This window comes from Oenanthe melanoleuca, chromosome 1 (assembly GCF_029582105.1).
Source record: "Oenanthe melanoleuca isolate GR-GAL-2019-014 chromosome 1, OMel1.0, whole genome shotgun sequence".
In the NCBI taxonomy this organism is placed as follows: Eukaryota; Metazoa; Chordata; class Aves; order Passeriformes; family Muscicapidae; genus Oenanthe; species Oenanthe melanoleuca.
The window spans coordinates 11,466,594-11,493,251 of NC_079333.1; the positions used below are offsets into that span (position 1 = coordinate 11,466,594).

At 39.3% G+C, this 26,658-nt stretch overlaps 1 protein-coding gene across 8 annotated transcripts in view; it reads left to right on the forward strand.

Annotated features, from left to right (window-relative positions):
* LOC130252166 (uncharacterized) overlaps window positions 1–26,658 on the forward strand; it is a 306,913-nt gene that overhangs the window by 211,779 nt on the left and 68,476 nt on the right. For 2 of the 8 annotated variants that reach the window (XM_056489461.1, XM_056489452.1), the window contains one exon: window positions 5,945–11,284. The exons of 1 other annotated variant lie outside the window; for it this stretch is intronic. In XM_056489461.1, coding sequence (XP_056345436.1) covers window positions 5,945–6,142 — 198 coding nt within the window. In that variant the 3' untranslated portion in view covers window positions 6,143–11,284. Of the gene's footprint in view, window positions 1–1,029; window positions 3,814–5,944; window positions 11,285–17,625; window positions 17,775–18,302; window positions 18,348–19,551; window positions 19,799–26,658 lie in introns of those variants that run through there. 5 more of the 8 variants (XR_008840311.1, XR_008840314.1, XR_008840309.1 and 2 more) reach the window with 5 other exon arrangements.

The window sequence follows — 26,658 nt, forward strand, 5'->3', positions numbered from 1 at the left end:
GAATAGAATTCACACAAAAAGTAATTCAAACTGCAATAATTTCTGCTGTCATGTGTCTGTGTTTTAATAAAGGGCACGTAAATTGACAAGTCAGCAAGGAGATGGTATAACAGCATTCCTTGAGTAAGATGGAGCTTGCGTAGGAAGAGAAGGATATTGCTGTTTCTCTGTAATTTTATTTCTGTGATTTCCTTTCTGTAATAGACTGTGTAGCCTATATATATTTTCAATACTTCATGATCAGGTGGGAATTTCAGCTAAGTTAAAAAAGGCATTCTTACTAAATTAAAAGATGAATTCTGAATGTAGCAGTTCTAAACAAGAAAATAGAAGGGTAAATTTTTTTTTATGGCAAATCTGGGACCAGATAGCTGTGGGAGTTTTCTGAAGTCTTTATCCTCTTGCTGTTCATCAGTTAGGTGAGAAGGTGTTACAGAGCTGTGGTGTAGGTCATTCCAACTAGGCACAGGTCTAACAGTGTTACTCTTCTAAGTCATTTAAATGCTACATTAAGAGAATTTTTTTATTAATATTCTTTCTACGTGCACTGTGATCAATAAACTTTTGCTTCTAGAAAAAGGATGAGTGTGTTATGTCCTAGTTCAAGCACACTGAGGATATGAAGATGAGAACTATAAAGTCAGAATAACATTTGTTATTAGTGCATTTCTTTCTTCCTGTTAGGTATGTTCTGATTTTGCTTCAATGATATCTAATTATTTTCATCACATTCTCTCCACATTACTATCGGTTATTCCAGAGTCCTTATCTGTCACACAAAGTTTGTGTTAATACTACAAATTGCCTCACCCTTTCTGTTTAAGAAACAAAGGGCTCATCCTGTATTTGAGCAGGTTCTGATATCTGACATGCATGTCCAGCCTCACCTCTTCTCCCTCTCTATCCAGAAGTAATAATCCAGGAAAACATCTTCATTTTTATTTTTTCCCTTTTTTTTTTTTTTTTTTTTTTTTTTTTTTAATTTTGGATGCTTTCAGCAATGGCTGCTCCTCTTTCTGTTCCTTACAGACACAAACTGCATCTTTCCAGTGTGGATGTGGATGCTGTCCCCTTGTGGATGATGCTCATACTCTGAGCTGCTGCCTGCAAAACTGAGCAGTGCCCTTCAGCCAGTTTAAGGTGGTGTCTGATGCAGTGCATTCATTTAGCATTACTAAAGGACAAAATTAAGATTCTTTTTGTTTCTCATCGCCTTGCCAGCTAAACCTTTCCCAGAAAAGAGACAAAGCTGAGGTCATTTTTTTCCATCTGTGAGGGGTCAGTGACTGCAACCAAGCTGTTCCTGGCTGAGGTATAAGCCTGTTAAAAAGCACCTATGCTAGCAGCTGAATCATTTTCAAGACCAATTTTTTTTATATTTCTACTAATGCAAACAGCAGGTTATTAAATCCAGCAGTCGATCTCCAATTATAACCTGTTTTGGACAGCACGGACCCCTGCCCAGACAGACCTGCAACCCCAGCCTTTGCCTCTGCCATGAGACCCCTGTTTGCTGACCCTGTCCCACACCCACTGCCAGCATCTCTAGGAGCACAAATTCCTCCCCAAAATTCCATTGCTATTTGGTATTCTCAAAGCTGCCCAGACTGGGGCTCTGCAGTCGGTCTGTCCAGATGAGAAGCAGATCTATGGTTAAAAAAGGTGTGGTTCTGCTTAGAAACAGAGGCAGTGTCTACAGGCAGTGATGTAAGTGTAAATGTACCAGGGTTTTCTCTCACTATTGTTATTTAAGTCTAACAGAATAAATCAGCCTTAAGAGACCTAAATTCTGGATACCTGCTACCTGGATTCTTTCTTTCCTCCTGAGAAAATGAGAGATGGATATGTGAGAATTGCTGGAGCATTTTTATGAAATGCTCTTAGATCTTTTCCTGCACAGGAATAAAAAAAGTGTAATGGTTGACATTTAATCTTCATACAGCAAATAATAATTACAGGCAAGAATTTAAAGTGGTTCTGCTCATAGTCAAGCTGATGGTTCTTTTCTCCTTGCATTGCATGAGGATTTACTGTACTGTGGATGCAAAATGTAAATGATGGGCAATTCTGTGAAATTCAGACATGCACACAAAAACTGTCTTTCCAACTTTTTCACACTTACCTTCAAACTGAAAATGGATTTTCCTGGTGGCTGATTAACCAGAAATGAGTTGTTTCTAACTAGGTTGAGGGGAGGGGGGTTCTGTAATATTGGATTAGTGAAAGGAGTGAACAGCTTCAGTTTAATTCAACTAGTCTTCTATTTTTAATCTCCAAGGAAACAGCTGAGTTGAATGTTAATTAAACAGCAGTCTTTGATCCACCCAGCCACTCCCGGAGGCATAATAATAATATATAAGTGCACAGCAGCACATATATAATAGGTACACTTCAAGAACTGCATCTAATCTCACCATATTCACATTTAAAACATTTCTTGCTGACCCACTCTTATATTATTTAAACAGGGAAAGGAAAAAAAGAGGAGAAAATGCTAAGCTAAACTTTGATGGTCTGAAGGTAGGGCAGCAGAGCAAGTGTGCGTTCCTATTATGAGGCTGTATAAGGGTTAATGATTAGAAGAGTGGAATCAGGAAAGACCTTAAGCCCAGATCTATGACAGTGGTAATTGAGCTGATTGATTACGACATCTCGTTTCAGACGACTATTGATTTAATCTAGTCTGCAGTCCCATTGGCCCCAGAGGTGCTCCCGAGTGAGGCTCAGCACTTGAACCTGGGTACTTTTCCCTACTCATCGTCTGGTTATAAATTTCCAGAATCTGCAACCATTTATAATTTTCACTTATCTTCATCCTTTTATTCAGAAGCTTCTAATTTCATCAGGCTAATGTTTTTAACCATTGAGGGGAGAGGCACAGGGAAAATGAAGTGGCAGAGACTGAAAAGGGTGGGCTTAAAAAAAAAAAAAAAAAAAAAAGGCAAGGCAGGGAGCCGGGGCTCTGTGGCCAGTATTTGCATCTGTTGTCTCTGATTCGCAGAGCTAGAAAAGGCTGCTTTTGGAGGCAGTCCACAAAGCTGGGCTATCAGTAGGCAGTTTGCTGTACGCGCACGTTCAATTATTAAAATAGTAGACTTTTTTTTTTCTTTCTGATAGCCATAGCGAGGTCATGACATTAATTTATCCAGGGTATTGTGGGTAACTATACAGAAAAAAAAGCATAAAGGGCACAGATGCTGGAGCAGCAAAAAATGGATGGGTCTGAGCAAAAGGAGATTAAGAGGCGATGACCAATCTAATGTACGTATAGCAGTGAGAAGCCGGCATCCGTCACAGACTGTTGATGGCAATAAGTATTTTAAGCCATGCTGTGCATGTGGTAATTTTTTTTTTTTTTTATACCTCAGTAACTGCTAAGCTGAATGCTGTAATCCTGTATTTTTTCAGTTTCCCAAATCTGATTTTGGTCTTGTTTTTGTTGTCTCATGCTTGGCGTTCCTCGCTCGCTCTCTGTCTGTGGGTGTGTGTCTGTCTCCGTCTCTCCCTTTCTCTGAGATTACAAACTTAACTGTTTCCTAATTGTCTACTTTCCTCCATCCTTCTCCTAAGAAATTCATCACCATTACCACAACTGGTCCCAGGCGCGCTCTAACCGGGCTTAGGGCGTGCACCCGGCGTTTTTGGCTCCCTTCCCTTACTTTGGGGCTGTGTGGCATTTTCTTTTGGACCTTTCCTGCGAGTGGATGCCCTTTCTGTTCGCTGCTGCTGCCGTAGGGCTGCCAAAAGGCTACCTGAGCCGGGACTGCAGCGCTGCATCCTGGGACCTGCCCGCCCGGCTACGCCGAGGGCTTCCACGGCACCAGGCAGCTCTGAGAATTGGCTGGTGAATTGCGTATCACCTGTCCCCCCCTCTGGTAAATAATTTCTATACCGCGAATCACAGCGGTGTGGTATTGTCTGGAAAAGTAATTCCCAAATACTGTTGGCGTAAAAAAGGGAAAAGCCGAAAGACTGTCAACACCGTAAGCCATTAAAGTCCCTTGCCTTAAGAACAAAGGAACAAGGTAAAAATGCACACAATGATTATGCTCTGTGGATTTTCATAGCCTGTCAGACAACTTGTGCCTGTGTTTCAGTTACCAGCCTTTGTGCTTTGTTTTGTGTTGTGTATTTTCTATACGTGTCTTGAGTTTCTCTGTGTGTGTTTTCGGTGTACGTGTATGTGTTCAGACTTCTCTACCAAAATGGAGCAAATACCATACAGAAAAATACACAAGTGGGGCTCAAACATGCATTTTCAGTACTCAGTGTGGTGGTGCGGATGTATTGCCATTGTTCTCTTGCAGTGCTCCCTCTGACACAAGCAGCTTCTATTTTTTATTTTATTTTAACTAAGAAGTCTAAAATAAAAGAAAAGGAAAAGAGGAAAAAAATTGCTTAGTCCAGTTAAATGCCAATTGAAGCCCAGAAACTCACGATTTCAGCACAGTGAATGGTGATTCAGACCCTGGCAGGGTTTTGGCTATGAGACAATTCCTACTTATAAAGAGTACAATGAAGGGAGGGGGGAAGATAGCATTAATTTTGAGGAAGATTAATATTAGTCTTTTAATGTTCATTATTTTCTGAAAAAGTGAATCCTTGTAGCTTTTGAGAGCTAGTGTGTCCTTCCCACTGGTATTTATTCGAGCAAAGGAAAAAATGAAGAAGGCGTAGAATAAACTCCTAAGACTGTTCAAGAATTACTGGCATTATTTCTCTCTACATCACGTGTGAGCCTGGGTTGCCTGCTATTCCTGAGGCAGAGGATCGAGGATGAAAGTCTGTGTGTCAGAGCCTGTTTTCACAACTGCATTTGGAGATCTGTCTTATTGATTAGGAAAAAAAGGGGGTGGGAATAGGAGTGTGAGGTGAGGGGAGGACCGACTGACTACTGGCTTATTGCAGCTCAAGACATTTTCTTCCGGAAAGATGTCAAACAACTGAGACACAGCAACAGAGGAAGTAGAAAGGTGGAAAAATAAGAAGAGGGACCCTTTGGAAGAAATGAAGGCATTCCTTATGAGAGCCTTGAGGTTTTTTGTTTTCTTTTTTCTTCTAACATCTGACCCACAAGGGCTAGAGTGACAGCGTCATGCAAATGCTGCAGTCCAGCAGGTCTGAGAGAGGGTGGATGCTAGAGAGTGAGTTAATGTTAATGATGAGTGCAGTGAAAATACCAGCCGATACCACCCCCTCCACACACAACTGCTCTGAGTCAGCATCCGCTGCTTTGCCGTGCCTTTCTGTGCGTGTGTGTGTGTGTGCGTGCGCATGTGTGTGTGTGTGTGTGTGTGCTGTGACCGTGTGTGTGCATGGAAGGTAAAGCCAGTCAGTCAGTGAGAAGCAAAGGTACGTTCGAGAGCAACTAAAATCTGACTGATTTCCATCTTCAGAGCATCAGATGTATTCCCTAAAGAGGATGGGTCTATGCGATGGGGGTGGTATAATTATGTTAATGTCATATTTATAGAGGGGAGAGATTTTTCATTCTAATTATTGATTTGAAAGCTGTGGTCAAAATTGTTTGTTAAATCATGATCAGCTTTAAAAAAAGAAATTGAATGAAATCTAGGGACTGCTATACATATATATCTCTCTCATATATATATATATTTTGTTTCATTTAACTATTTTGTGTCTGGGGCATAACTGATTGAATGGTGCACAGTGACAAAGAAACGGCTCTTATATAATGTTGCATTATATCATCAGCTGAAATAATATTGTAAATAATCCAAAATGTTCTGAAATCTGAAGTATCAGTCTGGAGGGGAGGGTGAAGGGCAGGGGTGGGGGTGGGGGGCACTGGCAAATCTTTTCTTCGGCAGAGCACTCTGTACAGCTTTCTTATAAATGGATGGTTCACCTGTTCGACCAGCAGAGATTCTAATTCTTCCCCCCCTCTTCTCTTTTTTTTTTTTTTTTTTTTCCCTTTTTAAAGCTGAACGGCTTCCTGAAGAGCTCTGAGTTTTCTATGCCAGATTCTGCTCCAGTGGCTAGGACCTTTATGGCTGCTGTTTCTTTTGCTCTGGGATCTGATGGAGGAAAAAAAAAAAAAAAAGCCACGATGGATCCTGTCTCTAAAGTAGAAATTTTCTTTTTCATTCTGCAAACAAGGCTAAAGATCGGAGGAGAATGAATGCAAAAGTAATTCAGGATTGTGGTCGTGCCATTAAAAGTGTTCGGCTTCAGGACAAAATTATTTGGGAATTCCGAGCATTTCTTCTTACTGTATCGACAGTATTTGAAAGTTATGTGTGCTTTGAGTAATCTGGTTCAAGTGACAACAATCTCTGCATGTCAATGTTTTCTGCAGCTTATGGAGTGAAGGCTAGTTGTGCCACTGGGAAGGAAGAAGCTTTTTCTAGCAGTCTGTAGAAGGATTAAATGTTGAACGTGGGGAACAGGAAAAAAGTGAATACATGCCCAAAGGTTATCCGTGCATCGTGAATGGGTTTAAAGTACTCTGTAACCCAGGGCCCACCTGAACAGTAGGACTAAAAGTATAATGGGAAAATATTTCAATTAGAACCCCCTTAACAAGCATTTAATCCTTCTTTCAGGCATTAAGGAAATAGAATAAAATTGTTACTGTACAAATCTGCTGGAAGCAGATTTTAACCCATTTGTAGACGCTTCCCTCTGATGCATTATAGTAACATAGCTGCTTGCAAAACAAGGCAGTGAAGATTTTTATCCTGTGTTCTTTGTTTTTTCTTTTCAAAAGTTAAGGACTATACTCTCAGAAAAGTCTGTTCGGTCAGCTGATACATTGTTTGAATGTATGTATGCATCTTGCCTGCTTATTTGATCTTTTCTGCCCCCTACTTGAAACTGTGATTTGTTTATTTGGGGGGGAAAGGAGGTGGTGTTAATTTGGGGGTGGGGGGGACATTGGTTTTAAAGTTTATTTTGGGTTTGGAGGTTTGTTTTTTTTTTCTATTTAATAATAGCAGTGAAAGTTTTGGTGACAGCGATTATGACTACCAAACAGTTCAGTTTATTGGAAGACGAAATCTACTGGATCATATCGGACTTTTCCTAGTCCCTGAGACCCTAACTTGTGAGGTTTTTTAGCAACAATCACAAGTCAGGCTCTTGGGACCTAGGCGGAGGGGAACCAGCAGCTTTGGACTGTGATTGTTTCTCTGCAGAATTTAGAGAACCAAAGGAGCTTTCTTTGCCTGGAAGGGTGAAAAGGAAAATATACCTATTTCAAGTGTTAAGCATCAGAACTCTTCCTAAAAAAAAAAAAAAATAAAAATCTAAACAACTGTTACCCATTGTGCAACATTAGGATGTTACATATTTATATGTTTAGAAAACTGGACTAGAAGTCATACAATATTTAGAGTTAAAATGTAACCTGAATGTTTGTTTGCACCTGAAACCTGCCCCCAAACAACAAAAACAACAAAACCCCCACTCAAAACAGATAGTAAAATATACAAAAGACTTCCAACCATAAAATTAATGCCACTATTATTATAGACAGTTCTGATAGATAATTACCACAAAGGATATACATTTATCCTTACTGTTACAGCATTAATTGACTTTTAAAACATAAAACACAAACACTGATGTTTGAGGCCTAGAAAACATTCATTCTGTTGTTTGAATAATGATTCCAGTCTACAGGAAAACTGTTGCTTAGCTTTTCCTGTAACATGGAACAAAGAGTATTTTGTAGTTAGTTGCCATCCTTTTTCTTTGTCCAAGTGAGAACACAATGTCATTTAAAATATTCTCTCATTTAATTTACATTTTAATCTGAAAGAGAATATTGGTTTAAAAATCATACTACAACATTAACATCCCTTTGCACTCAGAAACATATTTCTTGTAGCTGCTCAATTTAAAGTGAACCCACAATACTCTAAGCACCCGACTTCTAACTCCACCATCACTTCTTATATTTTTTATCCCTCTGAAAAAACCAGTGTGAGCTGTAGCTTGTCCCTCATGTGTTAAGTTCTTCACTGACTGCATTAGGAAATTCACAAGCACATGAGCTATTCTGCACTGCTTATTTGTCTCAAACATCTGATCTAAAACACATAATCTGATTTGTATTTCTTAATATTTTGTAGGTGAGTTAGTTCTGAGTCATTTTTCTCTGTTTCCTGTGCCTAACCAAGATGCTGCAGGACTTTGTTGATGCATCAGGCTTCCCTGAAACAAAGGCTTCACACAGATCAGGCATCTAAACTATTTGTTCATTTCAAAAATGGTATTTTGGCTGCAGTATATTTTTTCCACTTGTGTGGGAGGAATTGTGTTTTATTGTAAGCATCAACACTATTGTTAAAATAAATTGTTCTTATCTGTTAGTATAATACTTTTTCTTCTTGTCTTGTTTTCTTAAGAGAAAGAAACTATGTTCAGTACATAGTTTTCAAGTTGCTCAAGATATAATTAGTCTTTAAATAGTTATAAAAAATATTGCCTTAGCAATTACAATGATGATACTGTTCCTGTAAATATGTAATTCTTTTCTTCATAAACTGTCAATCCCACATGCTAAGAACATCCAAAAGAGCTACTTGCAAAAATTTAAGATACAAAGGTAACGTTTTTAACACAGACATGATATTTAATGTTGACTTCTGTTTAGGCAATATAGGAAAAGCAGATCTGAATGTGTATAGAAAAAACAAATGCACCCAGATAGATGCTATGCTACACTCGTGAAGCACTTTGTTGGGAATTTATACATATTATGTAGCAGTTTTCAATACTGAAAACAGGTTATTAAAGATACTGATCAGGTGAACACATATTCTGTTCATTCAAGCTGTATAATGAGATAAAACTATATTGTGTGTTGGTAATACATGTCAATATACAATTTAAATTACACATAGTACTTATAAAAATAAAAATCTTTATAGATTTATTCAGCTGTACAATGCACCCATCTATGCATATTAAAGATTGTTGTTGCATTTATTTTTTGATCAGCAAAATTTACTTGAATGAAGATAGTCCACATTTATCACTCTGAATTATTTTTGCATTTAACACTGTGTGTACAATGAAGGCGAAATTGTGGTGTGAAATGTTTTGTCTCTGTCAGTCTGAAGATTTCTACTATGCTCTGCCCTGCACTGAGACTAAGAAGAAAATGAATCATTAGAAACCCCTGCCTGGCGTATTTGGTGCTCCAGCAAAAGTGGTGAATATGCAGTCCTGCCTCTGCATTACTGCTTGAACTGGGATGACTCCAGTGGCTCTGCTCTGCCCATCGTGCTCACTGCTGCCCCTTGCCATAGTGATGGCAAAGTTGGTGCACTGCCTGCCTCTTTTCCTGCTCCCTCTTCTTCCCCAGGGCAGCACAGCCAGCCCAGCCTCAGGTACACAGGTAGGGCAGAGGTGGATGGAGGGGAGGGAGCAGCAGGGTCTTCACTCAGGCAGAATTTCCACCAGGATCAGCAACGTGTTTCCATGTCCTGGGACTGCGTGACAACACCTACAGAGACTGCAGGAAGCAGTCCCAAATACCCAGTGACAGTATATGAAAGCTGTCTCTATTAGCACAAATAAATAGAAAGCATCCTCTTCGGTATGCTATACTTAGATATATATACAGAATTTCAATACTTTTCTATATATAGGAATCATATATTTCTATACCACTTGATGTTGTTTCACTGCAAAATGCATTTAAATGCTCTTTAATAAGTGATTTCAGAGTAATCAGCTTGTGCTACAACAAAAAACAAAAAACAAAAACACGAGCTCTTGCAAAGGGGGAGGAAGAGAGAGAGAGAGAGTGGAAAAGATGTGTGGTGCATACAAAAAAGGACTGATATTAACAATTCGATGGGTTCCTAGTTGGTGGAGCAGACTGAGCCAGACGCATATATTAGCGCTGTCTGCTGCTGATGGGAGCCTGCTCAATGCGGTGGAAATGAAGGATCACCTAGGCTCTGACACCAGCTTATTTGTACCTTTTAATTTTAAAAAGGAAAATCACTGTTTTACATAAACATCTTAACCCCTACATGGTTTTTTTTTTTTTCTTTTCCCCTCCCTCATATTGTTTGCTAATTTACTGTCAACTTAAAGTGTTGTTTAGCTACAGCCCAACAAAACATCAGTCAAAAAGAGTATTAGCTTCTCTTTTGTCTGCCATGTACAATTGAGTTATTATGATAATTGTCTACTTTAATTTTTAGTCTTCATGGGAGATGTAACAATTTTCTGGAGCTTAATTTTGGAGGCATTTTAAGTTCCAGCTATATACATTTCATATTTTACCCAAACAATGCAAAATAAAACCCAAAAAACCCCCCCAAAAAAAGGTCATAGCTCAAGCTGGGGTGATTTGATCAATTATTTTCATTAACCTGAAAATCTTTAGCACCTTTGTATGTTATTACATATATGGACAAGATTTCTTTTCCAACCATATAAACTCTAAGATCCTTTAATACCGCACTGAAGACTGCTACATGAGTCAAGGGAATTCCAATCCAAGTTAATTACTGTTGGAATTAGGGGAAAGAATATTTTACTCAAAGTTGTACAACAAGAATCTACAATTATCACATTTCAGGGCATTGCTCTATCCATTTGATGAAAAAATGTCAATGAGGTTTAACAGAAGATGTTCTGCATTTCCGTGGGTAATGAAAATCGGCACATCCACGATAAGCTAACACAACATTTTCAGTGTGTTAATATTCAGTGCAGCAGAAATTTCTGTAGGCAGTAAATGTAGCCATCATTTCGATTCGTGTGATGATTATGCTCAATTCCTGTCTAGGTGCATAATTTCACACTGAAAAGCAGTCGTCTCTTCTTAGGGACCAACTACAGCAAAAAAAAAAAAAAAAAAAACAAAAACAAACCAACCGAACCAAAACAACAACAAAAAACCCCAAAAACAAACAAGGAAAAGACGGCTGCTGTCTGGGTCTATAACTAGCTAGATAGTCACACAATAGAAAAAAAAAACATATCTGGAAAACTATAAAAATGCCAGCTGAAACTGTATCACTCAATTAAAAGTAGATTTATTTTATTATATTCATTTAAAGTGGTTTTGTCCAAACAATGTATCTGATGCATTCATCACCTTGTTAAGTTTTTTCATTGTTTGATGATTACAATAGGCATCTTCAGAGTTTGTTGGATGCTGTGTTATTGCACTCCTTGGCAGCACTAGAGTGATTCTTATGGGGAGTTATATTCTGACCAGAATCCAGCTCAATTGATTGATGAGCTTCACTTGCAGTGCCTCAGTAGCAACAAGTGGATGGAAGCCTTTAAGAATAAGTGAATGCCAGATTAATAAAATCAACACTGATAAAATTATTTCATCTTTAAAAACATCTTTAACCTATTAAAGAGGATTTAAAATTAATCACAGAATCTTCCAGTTGATTATACACTAGAGTTTATCTGGTAGGCTTTCAGAAGTGAAATCTTTTCGCCTGTTCCTACTTATTTAGGAGTTAAGGATTAGTTGTAATTGTGGGATAAACTAGATATGTAATGATAGTTTGAACAATATGAGTATCCTATAGGGAACAAGGCAGACAATATTCTGTACTTTGCTTTTACTCGTTAGCTGTTGCACTGGGGCTGTGATTCTCTATAAGGAATATGTTCATTTGTTTAAATGGCCAAGCAAATCAACAAGGTTTTGCTGAGTAGTTTAGGGCTGGTAATTTTGGTTTTGGTTTTGGGTGGTTTTCTTCCACCACTACCACCCCCAACTTCTTTTCTTGGATGTGTACGTGTCATGCATGGGAAGGTATGAAGGAAAAACAGCTATTCAGCAGAGACACGTCCCACCCCTTTAATTAAGCTTTTCCTGGACTATGTAAAAACACTGGCAATGTGTAAATCCCATTTGTGTGTTTGTTATTATTATTTTAACAGATTCCTAAGTATTACATTAAGATACCTCAGTGATGAAATACACATGAAAATAGTTGCATTAGTAAGTCACTGGATACCGAAAGGGTTGGATGGCATCGGCACCGAGCCAACTGGAAGATTTTATTTTTCATTTAATTCCTTTCACCTAGTAGGCTCCCTAAGCATTAGGCAGAACCCAGTATGTGGCTAAGTTATTGCTCTAGTGTTCATCACACAAAAAGCACAGTCTTAGCATTTGTAAATTTTCTTCTGGGAGGTTTCTAATCTAGACAGCATTTGCGTTTGGGGATTACACCACAGTCTGTTCCCCACCACCTCCCCCTCTAACATGTAGCCCTTTCAACTTCTTCAAAGAAGTGCGGAAAAGTAGGTTCTTTTATTAATAGCAGAAAACAAACCGACTGCTGGACTTCCGTGGCAGAGCTCACATAATGCGGCAGGGTGGGAACTGTAACAAAGAATGCTTGAATGCACTAAACGTATAGTGAAACCCCATTTACATTCACTGATGGGGCTTAAAGTACAATAAATGAGAAGTCTAAAGTAAAAATAAGCAAGGCTATGAAAAGGCTTCAGTGAAGGTAGATACTTCTTGAAAAGTTTAGCACAGGATTTAATTTCAAACTCAAGCCTTTCCTAGTAGAATGCATTTCTTCACAGTGCATTCCCTTTGCTTAAAGCATTTCCATCAGATGACAACAAATCGGATGAAATGAGTGCCTCCAAAGCATAAAGAAGTAGATTCTGTTTATCCAGTTTATATACTGATTTTCATACAAGTGAGACAGTTAGCAGTGGAAAAGTCTTCATGGTTCACTGTCTGTTCCTCTACACTCTCTTTCCTCTGCAAACTGCCTTTGACGCGCACAGGGAAAATTTTGTGTCTAGAAAAAGTTGGATTGCGGGATCCTCACTTGCTCTCTAGTACTAAAATGTTTCTGTCCACGTTGGCTATAGGTACACCAGAGAATTGGACAACGTGATTGCTTCTCTTTTGCTATTCTGTGGAATAGAATCACAAATAACAATCACAACACTTAGTGAGTAACAATTACCTCTCCTCTTCTTCTCTTCATGTCTTTGTTTCAGCCCCTTTTACAGCCCCACTGTAAGGCCCTACAAGATGCTGGCTTTGTTTCCTAGGAGTTTAAATCAGCCTTGCCCCATTGTTTGCATTTCTCTCCACAGTGGTTCTTCATCCTGAACATGAAGGATGTATAAATTGCCACTACTTGTAAGTTTTTGCAGACTCTGCATCTCCTCCCTTGGCCCCATTCAGAAACAACCAGCAGTCAGACATTATATATTAGGTTGTTGGTTGCAGTTCTCCAGATAAAGCTCTCCTTTCTCATTTTCTTGTGAAGAATGGCATGATAGTCCTAATCTCTGCACAATCACAATGGAGATTCATTTGTGGAACATCAGATTTAATAGCTGTGATTTGGGAAAAGCAGGCTATGGGATAATTTTCTGCTGCTCTGTTCAGCAGAGATAGTTTCTGCTGGTGATGTGCATGAAACTTTTGCTACCAGCATTTAGCCAGATTCATATTTCCAGAAATTTTGCCAGTCGGCCCATGGCCTCTGGGAGCCTAATTCTGCTTTGGGCCTACAGGAGGCAGGTCCATGGATTCTCACACTGCTGCCATCCTGCAGCAGCTGGCATGAGCCTAATCCAGACACATCCCCTCTCCATCCCTAGGGCACGGTGTCCCAACAGCACAGGAATCAGTTCAGCAAGCCCAGCACATGAAATGGCTGGCACAGCCATTTTGTGGGGGGATTTATAGCTTTCCACTGCAAGCACAGGGTTCATCCCTCTGTTGGGAAGATTTGTCACAAGTCTGAGGATACACAGTGCTTATAGCTCTAGCTGGTGTTATTTATATACACATATTGGAGTATTCAGAGAGTTAGATTTAGTGTGAGATTTCGAATAAACATAGGAGACCGTACTTTTCTGCTGTTTATTATGTTGGCATATTATTTTGGATCTTAATTCTCAAACTTATGTCTCCTTCCAAAATAGAGGAGTATGGTCAAAATAATGATTTTTTTAGGAGCCATTGATGCTCCTGTTTTTTAAACAATGGATGGATGTTTAGAAGTGAATCAGGTTACCTGTGCAACATTGGAAACCTCTTCTGGCTGACTCAGAGGGTTAGATTTCTTGTGGGTGTTGCCAGTATCTGAGTGCTGAGGTTTGGTAGGCTTTTATGAGTTAATAAATTCCAAGGGCTGCAGCTTGGCTTTCTGAAATTTGGTAATCATTCCCTAAATGCTAGTGGGAAATCAAAATTACTACATGCAATAACTAACACTTTTAAAACCCTTTGAAATGTTTCCAAACTGCTGCCTACGTGCTCTTTGCTGCATCACTGGCTAAAGATTTAGGGTCATTCCTGGCACCCATCATGAGTGTAGACAAGTTCCCTTGAGGCTTTACTTTCCTTCCCTGCCATTTTCCCAGTGCTGTCCAGGCAGACTGTGGGCTCTTTCCTGTGGGGAGCACCACGCACTAATGGGAGCACAGTGAATGTCACAGGGGAACCTTGATTTTTATTAGAGCTTTGAGACCTCAGAGTAAAGCAAATATTAGCAAAGCAGGAGCTCATGATTTAGCATGGCAGTGTAAGGGAACCTTTTATACATTTCTTTTACCATCTTCCTTCTGCTGTTTGTCCTTCAGTTGTTCACAGTAACTTAGAGCATTGTTTGGAAAGAGAGTTGCATCTGAACAAGCTATGGGATCTCAGATCCCAATATGCACATACTCTCCATTCAAACTCTTCAGATTAGTTTTGGTATGCACATTTACTTTTTTCAGACTGATATTTTTAATGTTCCTAAGGATCTTCTGCAAAAGTAAGTAAGAAGAAAACAGAAAGGAGGAGCTCCACAGAAAGTCCCTGGCTCATCATTTTTGTATGAATCAGTCTAATGCGTGTGTCTCAATTCTGTGTGATTTTACCATTGCGAAAAAAAATCCTTCAGCTTGGATTATGAAATGACAGCAGAATTTATACCTGTAGCAGTCTTCTGAGAGGACTTGCAGGCTCTTCTGCTTGTGGTAAAACCTGTGGCTGAATACCATCCATGAATGCCATGGATGCTTTCCTATATCCTCTCTGCTTCCAGACACCATGTGCCATTCACTAGACCAAGAAACTCAGTACCACACAGGATTTGCACCTTACAAGGACTAGGCAAGAAATACAGCCAGGCATCTTCTTTCTTTCCTTCTTTCTTTCTTTCTTTCTTTCTTTCTTTCTTTCTTTCTTTCTTTCTTTCTTTCTTTCTTTCTTTCTTTCTTTCTTTCTTTCTTTCTTTCTTTCTTTCTTTCTTTCCTTTCCCTCCTTTACCCTCCCCCTTGCTCTCCTCCCTTGTGTCTCCCACACAGAGCAGAAATATCCTGTCCGCTGCCAAGGCAAACTCAATCATCCAGTCTGACTTCCTCCATAAAACATGCCAAAGCATTCACCAAGCAACTCCCACGTCAACACCAACAATTTCTGTTTGGTTAGCATGTATATTTAGGATTTGGGATGGCAGCGAATCCATAATAACCTCCTGGAACAGTCTCCCAGTAGTCTATTACATCAATATTAAAAACACAGTCTTTATTTCTAATTAGAACTTGTTTAGCATTAGGTTCCAGCTACTTTTTAAATTTTCCTGACAATTTAAATGGCCATTTATTTCCTTCCCCTTCTTAGGTTTTTCAGTGGAAAACTAATGAGATTGTCTTCATTGTCTTACTCCAAATTTTTTGGGAAGATCAGTTCATGTTGTTTGTTCTTGTTTGAGTCTTTCCCATTTTGTCAATATCTTCTGCAAATACTAATAGCAGAATGAACAAGCTGATGTCAGGAATGGTATTATTAGCTTGCTAGTAATTCTTCTTTTGCTTGACTTACTTATTCATTTATCTTGTTTATTGTCTTCTTTGTTTCACTATACTGAGACCAAAAGTATAGCTAAAGGAATAAACAGAGAAAATTATTTGGGAAGTCTTTTTTGAGGTATTTAAAAGTGCTCAATTCCAGTTAAAATTAGTAGGAGTTTATTACCTAAACTGTTAAATACTTCTGTTGCCTTTATTTAAGCAAAACCATATGTCAATGGGAGAAATAACAGAATTAGCTTATCAGTTTTGAGTAATTATTAGCCAGGTAGTTTTTGACCTCCATTAGTCTGTTTATTGAATAAATTGTGTTTTATTCCAGAAGGAAATGACAGCAGCTGTATTATGCTTACTATTTGAAAGCTTGCTTGGTTTCAGCATTTTCTGTGTTTCTTGTATGCTTGAGTTACAGAAATAGATTCTACAGATGGATTAAAACATATCCATGCGTTGAAGCCAGGCAATCAGTCTCACATTTTACAGGTATTCATCCAAACAGCTAGGATATAGCTAGCTAAAGGATTATTTTTAATGTGTTTCTCCAAGGTTCTGTAACCTAGTCCCTTCACAGGGCTTATTTGTCTCATCTCAGTAAATCTGCAAGCCTATACGTTTTATCATTTTCCTATCATGTGTTTGGGGAGGAGGGATGGGGGGAAGACTGATCTTAGATAAGCAATGCAAGTTGGTTAAGAAAGGAGGAAACTGTCATCTGTAGCCTTTCCAGACAAAGCAGTACAGTTCCAGACAGTCACCTGAGTATTATCACTCTGCCTCAACTATAAATCACAGTCTGTTAATGGCCAAGCTGACACCCTGACATTTTCAAGAAGAGTAAAAGACCTGATTTGAATGGAAATCAATTTCATTTCACAAATCTTGGGATACTCCAAACATGGTCTTGTTCTTTTTTTTTTTAATGTCTTATTTAGAATTTCCATTATTTTTTTGAAGGATTAGTTGTTTTACACAATGACTCTGGTTTCCTATGTAAAGTTCAAAATTACAGAAATACATGTGTGTGCACTGCATCACAGGACCTGGTACCATGGAGAAAGTAACTGCATTTTCTGACAGCCCATGAACCTACATTACCTTTTCCCACCTCCAAAGGCAGTAGCTGTCCTGCACTGGAAGGATGAGAAGGCAGGCTCAGATCATGCTTTCCTGCATGTGAATTCCCATGGGGTGCTCCAAAATGGTGGCAGTTTTGGCACACCAGGACTTCCCATTGTGCAATAAATTGTCATGCTTGTAAGAGCCTTTCTGTAGCAAAAGTGACCCAGAAGTTCTAAAAATTTCAGCTGCACTTTTTATTATTTGAAGAGACAAAAATAAACCCCAAGCAAATGGAATTAAAGCAGCTTTTTCTATTTTTTTTTTTTTTAATTTTATTTTAATTTTAAATTTTTCTTTTGCCTGAGCTGTAAGAACATAGTGTAAAGACAAGATACTCCCCATCCAAGGAGGGAGGGGAATGAGCTTAGTGACTCTAGTACCCAAGTGTAAGAAAATACAATCCCAAGCATCCTTCACTCTGACTGCTCTGATAAATAACACAACACCCCACTGGAGCAAGGCCACTGCCCAAGGTGAAGGCTTTGAGGTGACATCACATTTCCAGGGACTGCAGGTCCAAAACTGAGCCTGAAATGTTCTTTCCCATAGTTTCACAAGGGGCTACCATGCTCTGCAAAATCTCAGTTTTATTACTTGGCAAAACAAAACCATCTAGAGGTCACTGGTTAAAAAAAGGAAGGTGGCGTAAGGTAATGCATGCAGGAGAATTTAAGCCAGTGAGTAAGCTGTGCCTAAATTTGCCAACAGACACATTCCTGTGTGAAACTGAGAAAGGAAAAGCATCCTTAGCATACAGAGGATTAAAAATATCTGATGGCCGTTCCACATTTAAGCCCCTTAAACGAGATAGTGCGAAACACGTTGTGGTGTCTATAGCAACAGGTGTGGAATCAAAGGTAAGGATTTTTCTCTTTGTGTGCCTCTTGCCTGCTGCACACTACTCCTGGAAAACCTGTAAGAAGCTCATTAAATCCATGCATGTATAACACAGACACAGTGCATCAAATGACTTTCAAAGGCCTTAGCTATGTGCTATGTCTAGACACTGTCCCTGGGCATTATCACAGCACATCTTAAGGAGCAGTAAAGCACCTCTGGTGTGGAAAGAAATGCTAACAATCTAGCAAATTGCTAGCATCTAGCCCAGAATCCTTTTTCTCTTACAATAGCCACTAGGACATGCCCAGGGGAAAGGATAAGATCAGGACAAGTAATGTGATACTTTTTTGTTGTGGGTTTTTTTCTGTCTCCTGTGGCATTCAATGCAGTGACTAATAGCGGCTACCAGCCTACTTAAGCACCCTTGGTAGAATTTTTCTTTTCCTCTAAATATGTTTAATTACTTGTGCTTTAATTTTCTGAACCCTTTTGGAGTGATAACAATGGTATCTTTCCTTGATTACAAATATCTCCATGTTCTGCAGATTCATTTGCATCCAAGGAAGACTGAGAAAATGCTGGAGCTGCGTGTAAGTGGTTTGCATGGATTTCCAAGGTGCAATGCCTCTGTGTAACCTGCATCATTTTACACTCACTTAATTTGTTTTCCCTAAATGTTTTCTTGGCAGGGAGAATTTCTAATGTTCAGTCATGTGACAGGTTTTACCTGGGGCCAGTGTTTTTTTCCTGATATGTGTAGCTTATTGGCAAACTTTTCCAGCCACACACTTTTCTGTACAATGCAGAGACTTAAAGGTGGGTTAGATCAGAACTGTCACATTTGGCACTGTGATGTTATCATGACTGTTTTTATCAGTACAAAGCATGTCCTGCAAGACAGAGGCATCCTGCAGCCTTGTAGTTTCCATAAAGGAATGCTTTGGCCTTATTAAAGTTAAGGGGAGTCTTTGGCTTCAGCTGCTAAGATGTCACCATCAAATTTAAACATTTTGAAGAGTGGCCACCATTCTTAAAATACACTATTTCCACTCTCAAAAAGCTCCATACTATGAGCTGGATCCTTTTGTGCTCAACATAGACCCAAGTTACATGGGGACAATATAATAAACCCTGGAAAGCAATTCCCTTGTCAGAACATCGTGCCTACCTAGTCACAGATTTCAAGAACAAGATGAAAAGTTTACATTGAAGACTGCACCAAAGAAGAATTCTAGCTCTGAAAAAAAGAGTCTAAACTGTCTATATTCCACGACTAAAAGGTTCTGTTTAGACTCAACCAAAGAAATATAATATTTAGCTGGTTTGCTCAGGATCTAAAAACTGCAACAAAAATAGAAACAAATCAAATGGCTTCACTGTGTATCATTTAACATGATGCAAAACTATCCTGGCATATTTTTAATGGAGCATGAGTTTAAATATTAACTGCTTAGTTTAAACAGAGATTTTAGCTTTTAATATAGCAGATTTATTGGGTGATTCATGTTGACTATATGTGATTTTTTAAAGTAATTATAGCATCACAATTTGTAAATTGTGTGATATTACCAAAGACTCTACCTGATGTAATTCACAACCCTCATTTTTCAAAACAGAGTTTGAGTTCTTATTTCTAGAACAAAATTTAGCATCTAATAGTAAGTGCTGATTTTAGGGGGATTAGATCAAGTAAAGCCACTCCACAGTACAATGCCAGTATATTAAGGCATATTACAACCCAGCTGATGAGACAAATCAAAATGTACTCATGTGGCTACTTGGTATTTCTTCCAGATATGTCTCAGATGCTTCAAGTCATCACAAAAGACTACAGACATTCAACACATAGGAAATCAAGTCCTGTGATACCTGCCCTGTTCCATTGTACTCTCAAGAACTTCACAAACGACTGATTTTGTTCAGAAAATTAAAATACTGCCTTAAAATACATGATTGTGACTATTACAAGCAGCTTTGATTTTTTGAGTTTGTATTTTCAGGAAGTTGGATAAAAGCACAGATTAATAAAATATGTCAGTGAATACTTGGTGTAGCCCAGATTTTTGAAAGCCACATTTTCATACTGGGACACAAGACAGCATTTGACCATAGTTGCTGATATAATGGTCAGGTCATGATTTCTCTTTCTTTAATTTCTTCTTTATTTTTTTTTTTTAACGTTGATGTCAAAAGGTGGACTTTTTAACCAATAGCTGTCTGTAATGCTTCTGCCATTACAAAATTATGCTTTCATTTTTCATTAATTGGTCTGGTTTTGGTCTGTTTTCAACAAATGTCAGAACACCAACTGAGGCACACGTTTGGGCTTCAGCTGTGTAAACATATCAGTGCTCTAGCTTACCCCTTTCCTAGCTGCAATGAGCAGCTCAAAGTGTACAGCCCAGGGTTTGTTGTGATAAATGTGCTGCCAGCCTCACAGGTGAGGGTGGGTGCTTCTCTCCCAAAAAGGCTCCAGCTGTGATAGTGTCCCTGCAGAGAGCTCTGCTGCACAGGGGTTCTGCAGAGCCACTCTGGCACAAAGCCTGGCTTCATCCCCAGGATGAGCCTGTCTCTCCTCAGCAGATCCTTGTGAGAGGGAAAAGGCAGCCCACTCCTTTTGGAAGTGCTGTCTCAGAATGCCTGCAGGCTCAGGTGGGAAACAAAACACATTTCACTAGCAAAATCAAACCTTTTTTCCTTTTACCATGTGTGAAGACCAGGGTCTTTTTCAGTTTAATTTTTTTAAATGGAAGCAGAATTTCTGTTCCCCATGCTGAAGTTGTTAACTTTTTCCTAATAACTTTCCTCTTCTTTTGCATTATTTGTATGCCTCTCAATTTCCTGTGAGAGTGATCTTTGTAGAAAAGATTCAGAGGCCTTTTTGGATAATTTCTCTCGAAAATGAGTTACCAATTTACATAGATTCCTTGAAGGCTGAAAACCAGTGTATTGAAGCCAATTTCCAGCAGTTACAGAAGATGTTTTCCTAAAAATCCTTTACACAATTTAAAAAGACTAAGCACAATTCCCAGACTGGTAGAAAAGCAAGTTGCTAACATTTCATAAACACAGAGGGCAATGAAAGAAAAGCATGAGGTCATTCATATTTTCCATGATGAAAATCAGGCCAAATTAATGACCACCGTAATCTGGTTTAGACCCAGAGACATTAGGAGATCTCATGTATGCCAAGTGTCAGGCTGGATCATTAAAAATATTGCTATGGACATCCTTTGATCTGCATTACTGATGAAAAAAAATGTGCAGGTGTATAGGAAGGTCTTTGTAGATACCAGACACCTCTACTACCTCAACAGAACTACTCATTGGAGTACTAATAGTAAATATTACAAGACCAGGATGCCTGTCTCAAACTATACAGAGATATGAAATCTATCTACATGATGTGTTGCCTGTGGAGTTTTGTGCAATTTAGGTTGCTTTCCTGGGTTGTTTTTTTTTTTACACTTTTTTATTTAAAAAGCTGGATGCCAATAACATGCTGCTGAATGAATTTTCCCTTTTTTTTTTTTCATTACACATACACAGCTCTGTGAAGTGGTGATTATTGATACATAACCTTCTCCAGAAGGCACCATACTTAAATGAGTAATTTTTATTCAGACAGCATTATTACTAGATTAAGAGCTTTTTTTTTTTTTTTGGAAAAGAACTGCCAAATCTGGTCTTCAGTTGCCCAGTCAGAAGAAACCAAGCCTGTGCAGGATAAAAATTTGAGGACAATAACATTTCCCGATCACATTCTCAGGTTGGAAATGATTTTGCTATCTTAACCATCTGAAATACTGCAATTTTTTCAGAAGTCTCTTATGCAATTAGTAATGGCAAGAACATTTTGAGTCTGAATAAAATGCCTATGTGAGAGCCTGAAACCATGCAGTTTCCAGCATCTGGGGGTGAAGTCTCACTGTTCAGCAAGCTGCTCTGAAAAGAACAGATAGCTCTTCCAGCAAGCTGGAAGCATCAATGCAGAGGTGCCAAATAAATAGCTTATTTGCTTTAATTGTAGTGTTCTAACCATGATGTTTCACTTACAGTCTCTGTCTTTAATACTCATAAACAGATATATGTTCTTTCACAGGGTCACTGCTGATCTTTCCGACATCAAATCTGCATTTCTGACCAAAATGACCAAATTAGGTTTTGTGGTCCTCACAGCAGTAAAAAATATGTGCACATATGTATATATATGTATGGATGTATGACTTTTTGAATACAAATTTCAAAGCACAATTCGATTTTGTGTTTGGTGTGTGCCTGTGTCTGTTTTGCTGTAAACCAAGGTGCTGGTCTGTGCCCATGTGCCTGGCCAGCTTGGTGAGCAATCCAAGCATTGGATTTCCTTTGTTTTGCTACCTGGGGGGATTCAGCTGGAAAAAGCCCCATACCAAGCACCAAGAGGAGCATGCTGGGGGGACAGGGTCCCTTTCCCCCTGGCTCCCAGCAGCATTTGTCCATCAGGGACTGCTCTGACTCACTGTGTCGTGTGTGGGGCCGTGCTCAGGGTGTTTCTCTGTGAGCTGTACACTCATGTCACCCTTAACTTCACGTAGCCCAGACATTGCAGTCCACTCAGACCTTTAGTGCTTTGCTCTACTGAACTTTTCCCTTGACTGTAATGGATTGTGGATGGAAGAGGGAGGAGGGGAAGGTGATGGGGAAAGGCAAGGGTTTGATTGGCATGCAGTGATTTTGGACTAGCAGCAAGCAGGCGGCTCTGCTCTCCAGCCCCCACATGCTTCTCAGTCCGTGTGTGTTGAGAGGGGAGAGAAACCGATATTGTTCCCTCTAAAATTAATTCCCAGTTAGCCAGTTATTCCTGGTTTTTAGCTCAGAGCACACTGTAATTGCATTTTTCATTTCAGTAATTATAGAGGATATTAAAGTGGATAGACAGTTGTAGCAATCTGGCTCTTTAGACATATCCACTTGTCCAAGATCAAATGGCTACAGCATATTCAGGGTTACAGTCTCCTTCTTTTCCTTCTTGTTCTCTACTGCAGTGGATTTTTTTTTCGGCGTTACCATGACAACACTATATCTGGCTGCCAGCTCTGTCGTAAGTTATTGAACTGAGACTGGCTTTTGGTTTAGCAGATAATTAGGTTCTGTCTCACAGGTTCATTTTCCTGTGACTGGGACATGAATATGACCTACAGCTGGCCTCAATTTCAGTGTCACAGACAAAACTTTAACCCTTCCTAGTCCCGTCACTACTGTACCCACTGTGGCTGCTGGTGGCAATTCCAAACCCTTTCCTGGGGGTGCTGGACACAGCACACCCTCCCAAATCCTCAGGGCTCATTCCCAGGCTGAGATAATCCCCAGGGAGGAGGAGGACAGTCCAGCTTGCACCCCCATGCTGGGGAAAGGGTATGGCTAGCACCAGATGAATATTGATTGTCTGGTATGGAGATTTGTTGGAAAGGTAAGTTCACTGCTTGATTAGTGACCCTTTAAATAATAGAAATGCACAGGGTGGTGACAGGCCTTTTCTGCTTGTCTCATGAATACGAAATATTTACCAGAGGTCTGTTCTAGCACACAGAGCCCCATCTTAGGCTGGTACCTGCAGAGAGGGAGCAAAGCTACGAAGAGCTGGCATATCGTTTCTGTAGGTGCCTCCCTGATTTTCCTTTTCTCCTCAGGAAGAAGGGGGGTCCAGCCTGGAGGCTCTGCCTGGGCATCTGCCACTGGAATACATCAGGGCCCAGCACCATGCCAGATGGACCTTTGAGTTCCCAAAATCAGGCTGGAGAAGGAGGAAGATCCACCATTTTCTTCAGCCCAATTTACAAATATGCTCTTTCCCAACATTTATATGCAGTGTAACGTGGTCTTGCAGTTTTAGTGAGGACACAAACCCCTCTCCTGTCTATGAAAAATTTGCAGTTAAAACTACTGATGGAAGGGATAGTCCATGAGATTTCAATAGCAGATATTTGCTTAATTTGTCCATGGGATAAGGTGGGTTTTTCACACCCTTAAAAGAGCAAGCAGGTTTCTCTCCCAAAGCTGGCAGATCCCAGAGGGAGTTCCAGAGAAGCACAGGACAATTGGGGTAGGAATTGTGTATCTACTTCTCAGGGGCTGCAGATCCTTGGCATCTGGCAGTGCACACCATAGTGCTGCTGGGACTATTCTTTCTGGGGAATCTCACCACTAAAAAAATTAAATAAATTAAAAAAGAGACTGGCTGTAAAAATTGATGGACTTGCAACCACTATCCATCACAGGGCTCTTGCATACAGGGTACTCTCTGTGCATGCTATGGCAGGGTGGGCACTTCTTCTCAGCTTTCCTGCCCTTTCCCCTCCAAATTATTTGTTCTGAGATCTCTGGACCAGAAAGTCAAAGTGTAGAAGGAGCATCCATCTTGCCTCTGTAGAACGTGTCCTTCTGAGCTAATCTCCCAGCCTGTGTTTGTTGATAATGTTTGAAACCTGTCTATTATACAGCACAAAGAAATTGGCATTTCCTGAACCAGAGGTGGTGACTTCTTACTGAAGATAACACTGAAAGCTGCAGATTTAGCATACATGTACAATCAAAACCATCCCAAAAAGGCCCTTGAGGTGTTTCTTGATAAACATATTTAGTGTGGATCAGACACCCTTGTAACCACAGCATGAAAGTTTTGCTGTGGGGTTAAACTCAGAGTGGGAGTGGGTTGGAGGGGAAGACCCCCCTTGAATTACAGAAGAGGAGTGTGAAACTCCATGTGCTGGTTGGCTGATAAATTATCCAGCTGCTGGGTGATAATGAGCATTGCCCCATCTGGGACCCCACAGCTCTGGTTGATACCACATCAGCAGCATGTTGCAATATAGCACTGGTATATTGCTATATGATAAATTTATTTCTTTACATAAGCAACTTTTATGGGGTTTTAGGGTTATTTCCCCCTCCTTTTTTTTTTTTTTTTTTTTTTTTTCCAGATTTCATAATGAAAATATAGACTACCTAGTTTCAGTTTTTGTTTAGAGTTGGTTTTGGTGCCTGGCCCTCATATTCTGGCATAGTCCTGTACTGTTTCATCTGTGATCACAGTTTTAAAGCCAAATGAAACACTGTTTTCATTGTAACCATTCGAGAAATCAAGCCAACATTGCCAATGGGATTAAATTTTATAAAAATAGATAAGAAATCTCATTGTTTGGCCTAAAGCAACCTGACATTGTCCCAAAAATATTTGCAAATGAGGGCATGTAAACCAGATCACAAGGAAAGCAGGGAGGGGCTGGGGGGAGATGATGACTAAGAGAAAATGATTTCAAGATTACCAGTTTGAGTACTTAAACTGAGAAATTTTATTGTAGGTAATTAAGCCCACTACCCACCCTGGTATATACTGTTTACAATTGGCAGCAAATTAGTCTCTTCCTGAGGATGCAAAGCTGTCAAGTCCTTCTGAGTCCCCAAAGTCCTTCCATAGCTGATCCTTTGTAATGTGAAAGACAAACCCTTGCAGGATCTCACCCACTCTCAGGTACTGAGACCAACACACTTGCTTCTCTTTATTCCCAGAACAATTGCTAAAAGTGGAACAGCAGCAGAAGTTCAGGCTAGAAAGAGGAAATTACAGCATTTCATGCATTCTAACAATAAGTAAATGCCCTGTAAATTTTTCATGAACGTAAGACTTTCTTTGCTGTTTGGAACTAAATAATCTTCTTTACTGCCCTCTGAAAGAACCTGGCTTTACACATTATTGCCTCTGTGGTGGATGTTGGCTGCTAAACTTAGCTACATGGAATCATGTCTGAGTTATGCACCTTGAGTAGGCTGTGAGAATACTTCCTCATGTGTGCCTCACCCTTTTGATTTCTTGTCACATTTTACCCTTACGTGGTACTTGACCAGGGGAGCAAAAATAAATCCCTTAATTTAAATATTTTGTTGTGACAGCAACGTCAAAAGTGCTTCAGATACCCTGATCAGTTTCTCAGAGCCACAACAGATTAACAGAAGTAAAAGATATTCTGGTTTAAAATCTTGGATGCCTTATCTTTTCCTCTGGCTCTTTAAATTTTTAACTTTGTTTCCCTTTGTTTCTATTATCAGGCAAATAAAAAAAAAAAAAAAACCAAAAACAAAAAACCAAGTATCATGCAATTAAAGAAACATAAAAAGACATAAATAAGAAAGAAAATGTTTTGCAGTATCTAGTATGGTCAAATTACAACATTTACCAAGAATGAGAGTAGGAGTGTGATCTTTAAAGATGAAACTTTAGATTAATGATATAACTTTAAAAATTAGCTACAGCTCAATTCTTTTCAAAATAAAAATGATACATTTTTTTCCCAAACCAAAGTGTTGTTTCCATTCAATACTTGATAATTTGCCTAGTAGAACCCATGAGATGATGCCTCAGCTTGTTATCTGTGTAATGAAGAATGATTTTTTAAATTTTTCATTTTGCAAGTTTTCTGAAACCTCTTTTTTTATTAAAAATGAAATCTGCACAAAGAAGACATGATTTTTTCAACCATGAAGAATAGAAGATATTTTTCTCTGGAAAAAAAAATTGATAAAAGCTCCAACTAAACTAATAATAAAATTTGAGATATCTGCTCCTAACCCAAACAGATGCTTGACCCAAAGAGTACTGACATCTCTTGCCTATACAGTGGTACAGAACATATATTTACTTCTTGGCATTCCTAAACCCAGGAAGATTGTGGCAGGGGAATCACTCAGAGGAAGGGGAAATGGACACTTCCCAATGGTGATGGTTGCTTTGGGTTTGGACAAACATCATCATGAAAGTCTCTTCATGAAAGTAGAGTGGCCCAAACATTGTTTTCCCAGACCTTGGCCAGGGTGGACATTCACCTGAGCAAGGAGGTTGAGTTCCTTTTTAATTTTTAAAATGTA